This window comes from Brassica napus, chromosome C2 (assembly GCF_020379485.1).
Source record: "Brassica napus cultivar Da-Ae chromosome C2, Da-Ae, whole genome shotgun sequence".
NCBI classification, from domain to species: Eukaryota; Viridiplantae; Streptophyta; class Magnoliopsida; order Brassicales; family Brassicaceae; genus Brassica; species Brassica napus.
This window is the reverse complement of record NC_063445.1, coordinates 23,113,233-23,119,232: the sequence shown is the minus strand read 5'-3', so window position 1 is coordinate 23,119,232 and position 6,000 is coordinate 23,113,233. Positions and strand designations below refer to the sequence as shown.

At 34.9% G+C, this 6,000-nt stretch overlaps 1 protein-coding gene across 1 annotated transcript; it reads left to right on the top strand.

Moving 5' to 3' along the window:
• The first annotated feature begins 1,238 nt into the window (after window positions 1–1,238).
• On the top strand, window positions 1,239–2,055 carry BNAC02G21400D (auxin-responsive protein SAUR78). Its single transcript, XM_013873890.3, has one exon. The coding sequence runs from the start codon at window positions 1,541–1,543 to the stop codon at window positions 1,892–1,894; it is 354 nt and encodes a 117-aa protein (XP_013729344.1). The 5' UTR covers window positions 1,239–1,540; the 3' UTR covers window positions 1,895–2,055.
• The last annotated feature ends 3,945 nt before the right edge of the window (window positions 2,056–6,000 follow it).

Here is a 6,000-nt window from a genome sequence, read left to right as displayed (position 1 = left end):
AACGAATTTTTAAATAATTTAACACACATTTGATAAATACCATATATTTTACTATATACTGAAATATGCTTTTGCACTAAATAAGAGGATTTTATTTTGCCAAAAAATCAAATGTCATTGGTGGTTGCATCCGTCATATAAAAATGGTATTCAATAATTTTTGCTTAACTACAATCTTTTATTTTATTCGTATGATTTTGGGATTCGTCGCTGGATTTATGGTTTCGAAATGTGGATATAACATATGTTTAGTTCATACAAATAAATAAATAAATTTAGTCGGTGGACGAAGATTATATTTGCTGTTTTGGTATACATGAACGACAAACAATTAGCACTATGGGGTAATATTCAACAAAATTGTGGACAGGATGTAATCGTTATCTAAAAAATATCACTATTTGTCGATCATTAGACAACAACACGCAATGAGAGGTTGCCTACACTACACATGTATATGTACACACCTACAAACTTATTATATTTATACAGTAATATACACCAAATAGTACTCCATCCGTTTTGTCGTTTTATAGAATTTTTTTCGTTACAAAATAAGTGTTATTTTCGATTTTTAATGCAAATTTTATTAATTTTATGTAAAATTTATTTTTCTATTGGTTGAAATATGGTCAGGTGTATAGGTAATAGTGTTTTTTTATAGGAAATGTACAAAATTAATTGTTTCCTTAATCCGTTTGTCGAAACCTAAAACGACATTTATAATGAAACAGAGGGAGGGAGTAATAAACATGTACTATATGTTTATCAAATATTTTCAAATTCTTATTTTGACAAGTGGCATCTATGTAGACAAAACAAAATGTCATAGCTAGGAAAATACTATACATATAATGCAATAGTTTTTTGGGAGTTTTTTTCGGTTAATATAGACTAAATATAATATATTCTTCTTATATTATGTTATATATATATATATAGTTAGTGTTTTATTCGTGTGGGTAATTTATATTTTTGAGTTTTATAGAAATTAAACTTATGTACTAATCCAATATATATTATGTTAAATAAGTATTATTATCTCGTATGGTATATTATATTATATCATTCATGTTATCAATATTACTTAATACAATCTATTTTAAACTAAAAGATGTAATATTTGCCATAACAATAAATTAATTACTGTGCCAAAAAATATAGTTTTACAAAATTTATTTATGTAAATTTTTAAATCCGATTATAAAGATATAAAAGGAACAAAGGAAAAACAATGGCAAAAGAAGATACTACTAGTTTCGCCATTTATGTCCTCATCTCTCCTAGCTGTTATGCATCAATCGGTGGGTCATGCAATGCATCTATACGTTTCTCTATCTCACTCAATATATATACACGAACCTTCCTCGTTGTTTCCTCCCAAGAACATCTCAAAACATTTTCTATTCTTCATTCAATCTTAATTTTGACCCCCACACACTCATATAATCATATATATCCTCATAAACCCTAAACCCTACCTAGTTTCAACAACTCTCTTGTTCCAAATCCAAGAAAAAGGTTAGTTTCATAAGTAATTATGTCCAAAGTTGGGAAGCTGACAAAGCTCAAGTCGGTGATAAAGAAGTGGCCTTCCTTCGCCAAGAACCACCACCACTCATCCTCCTCGGCCGCTGTCTCCAATGAGCTCTCAGAGGACAACAATCTCCATGTTGTTTATGTTGGTCAGACTCGAAGACCTTACATGCTTAGACCCGACATCATCTCTCACCCACTCTTCCAAGAACTCGTGGATCGGTCGAGGTCCATGGAACAAGATCGTGAGATTGTTGTATCTTGTGAAGTTGTTTTGTTCGAGCACTTGTTGTGGATGCTCAAGACTGGTCAAGAAGGAGGATCCGTTGAAGAACTGGCTGAGTTCTATACTTATTGACATCGACCATTTGATTTCTACACATTTATTTTGTATAGTGTATACTATGTTTATTGGTCTTTTTGTTGTTGCTGCTGATTTGTAATTTGTTTCGATGCGGTGTGTGACTCAAGCGTGATCACGTAAATTTTATGATGATGATGAGCATATGTAGCTTCTTACTTTGTTACGACCAACAAATAATGATTTTTCTCTTCACAACAAATCTTTTTTTTTTGATAAAAAAAGGTTAAACCCGGATCTATTAAAAACACATACATACCCGGATAGAGGTACAGTCCACGGATAGACCCTCTACTGGACATTCAAATGAGCCGAAAGCAATAGCTCATATCCATGTGGCCAGCGGAATTCGAACCGGGGTTCGAACGAGGGTTCACCGTATTGGGTTTATTTCCTCAAGCGCCACTGGACTACAACCAGTGGTTAAATCTTTATATTTGCTTCTCAATATATATACTAATGTATATATCTCTTAATTGTTATAGACAACTGAACGAGGATGATAATTTTAGAGAAACTTAATCTATAAGGTCGCATTTGTGTATATTGTTTATTTTAGTGTCGCGGTTTTATAACTTGTGTTTCTATTTTTTTAACGGAATCTTTCTCCATGAGTCATGAGTCTCATGACAATAAAAAAGGACTGTAGCAATGCTTGAAATAGCTTGAATTAAAAAAAAATTAACAAAAAATTGGTTGAATGTGATGACTAGTCGAAATTAATTAGATTTTTTTTTAGCAACAATTAATTAGATTTTAAAGTCATATTTCTCTCTTTAAAAAATACTACTAAAAACATACAGATACATCAGCCTCAAAATGATTCAGAATTTTGAAAGATCCATTTTATATAAAAATCAATTTTAATGAATGCAAAAAGATACTAAAATACTTTGTGACTATTTAAAAGAAATACTATTGGTGTTTTTATAACGTTAATTAATAGTAAACCTCAATTTTTTTTTTATTTTTTTTAAAACGCTAAACTCCGCATATCTGAGACACGTTCCTCTGTGATATGTAATATGGTGTCCATTTCAAATATATATTTTTCTTTAACAAATAAACTAAGATTGTAATTTTTTTTATATTGGAAATGATAATGGTCGCTCTCATGACGCGTTGGTGACCTGGTCCCAATTTCATGGTCCTATTCTTCTTTCTAGTTTTCTATATTTTTTTCTGATAAATCCTATGGTCTCCGAGAAAAAATATTAGAGAATGAACCGGTTATCATAAAGTCTGACCCGAGTTTAGAATATCTTATGACTAATACTAGGAGTGGACTGATTTTTTTCTGTATTTAATGTTTATGAACTACCAGCCATATAAAACTTACTATTTATAAAAAAAAATAGTTTACTGATTAATTATTCAACATGACAACATGATAATATCATGGTTAATAATACTTGCTTACCATCAGTTTAACATACATTAGTACATGTATAAATTTTATAGCAAAAAAACTGTTAATTAAAAGCTGAATATGTCATGGACTCGTGACTATAATGGCGCACATAATATTATTAAAGAGTCTCGAAGACTTTATTTAAACAGAAAGCAATAAATAAGAGAAAATGATAAGTATATGTGCGTAAAACTTAGGATTGGAATCGGTTCTTATTTCATTAATTATAAAGTTTGCCTTTTATATAAAGAATTACAAGATAGATAAAAGGAAAAATTACAAATCATAAGGAAAAGGAAAAACAAAACACAAGGTAGCCGCCTCTCTCTCTTTGGCCACCTCTCTCTCCTCTCTCTCTCTCCTACGGATTGGGCCTCTAATGGATCAGGCCGGTTATGGACATCCATCACATGATTTATAACACTTTCCCTTGGATGTCATAACCATACAGAGTTCGTAATACACTTTGGATGCTGCCTCATTAAAACCTTATCAGGAAAATCCAGTGGGACAAAACCATGATAAAAGAAAAATAGTACAACACGTATTACTCCCCCTGATGTGAACCTCAGTGAAGGTCTTTCAGTTGACGCATCCCAATCTGATGCGTGAGCTTCCTGAATGTAGAAGTCGGGAGTGACTTAGTGAATAGGTCAGCTGAATTTTTGTTGGACTGTATCTGGACGACATGGACCTCGTCGGCTTTCTGAAGCTCGTGCGTGAAGAAGAACTTAGGCAATATGTGCTTCGTCATGTCTCCTTTGATGTAACCGTCTTTGAGCTGAGCAATGCACACATCATTGTCCTCATACATCACGGTTGGTTCCTTGCACTCGACCATCCCACAATCTGATCGGACATGTTGGGTCATCGACCTTAACCAGACAACCTCGCGGCTGGCCTCATGAATGGCCAATATTTCCGAGTGATTAGACGAAGTGGCCGCGATCGTCTGTTTCATGAAACGCCATGATATGGCCATACCTCCATGTGTAAAGACATATCATGTTTGTGATCGAACATTGTGTGGATCTGATAGATAGCCTGCATCAGCAAAGCCTACTAAACCATCTTTGTTATGGTTAGTATAAAATAGACCCAAGTCTTTCGTTCCTTGCAGGTAACGAAGAACATGTTTAATCATGTTCCAGTGCTTTTGGGTCGGACATGAGCTAAACCTAGATAGTAGGTTCACGGCAAAGCTTATATCAGGCCGTGTGTGAGTTTCCAATTACATTAAAGCTCCTATGGCACTGAGATATGACATTTCAGGACCTAGGACATCTTCATCGTCCATTTTGGGACGGAAGGGATCAGTGTCCAGGCCGAGTGACCTCACGACCATGGGGATGGACAAAGGGTGTGAGTCGGCCATGTTAAACCTCTTGAGTACTTTTTCTGTATATGACATTTGATACACAAGGATTCCATCATTTATGTACTCAAGTTGTAATCCCAAACAGAATTTCGTTTTCCCAAGATCTTTCATCTAGAATTCTTTCTTAAGGTATTCAACCGTTTGGAAAATCTCTCCAGAGGTTCCTAGGATATTCAGATCATCAACATATACTGCTATGATCATGAATCATTTGTTTTCGAATTTCTTAATGAAAATACATGGACTGATAGGGTCATTTCTATATCCCTTTTTCACTAGGTACTCACTTAGTCTATTGTACCACATTCGACTTGATTGTTTCAGTCCATAAAGAGATTTATTCAACTTAATACAATGTTGTTCTCGAGAACTCTCTTTGTTTTTCAATTCGATACCCTCTAGGACTTTCATGTAAATCTCATTATCCAGTGGACCATATAGGTATGCGGTTACAACATCCATTAACCGTAAATCTAGACCTTCTCTCACGGCCAGACTTATTAAAAATCTGAAGGTCGCAGCATCCACTACAGGGGAATATGTTTCCTCATAATCGATTCCTGGTCTCTGTGAGAATCCTTGTGCAACAAGCCGTGCCTTATATCTCACGACTTCACCATTTTCATTTCTTTTCCTCACAAAGACCCATTTGTATCCAACTGGTTTTACATCATATGGTGTTCGGATGATAGGGCCGAAAACACCTCTTTTTCTCAATGATTCTAACTCCACGTTTATGGCTTCTTTCCACTTAAGCCAATCTGGTCATTGCATGCATTCATATATAGACGTGGGTTCATGATCCTCATTATCCATAAGTTCAAGTGCTACTTCATAAGCAAATATATCATGCATGTCGACTTGTTTTCTGTTCCATCGTTTCCCATACAAGACATAGTTTATTGAGATCTCATTATTATCTGGACCATCAGTACCATGAAGCTTGGCGTCCCAAGCAACATTGTTAGGCACATCAGGGCCAGCCACATTAATGGAATCAGGTCCGGTTATGTCTAAACCCGGAGAGTCGGGTGCGGCCACATTACGGGCTGGATCGGCCGCGACCATGTCTGGTATCTTATCAACCTCGGTTTCATTTTCTGCACCTTTCTTTGTTTTCCGAGGGTTCTTATCTTTGGAACCTATTGGTCTACCACGTTTCACACGTTGTCTAGACACTGTAGCAACTTGATTGTATCCCTCTTGAGTATCAATTCTTATTGGTGCATTAGCAGCTGGTATGTATGACTTAGTCACACTTTTCGGGTCATCAAAGGAATCTGGCAATTGATTAGCTAGCTTTTGTAAAAGTAT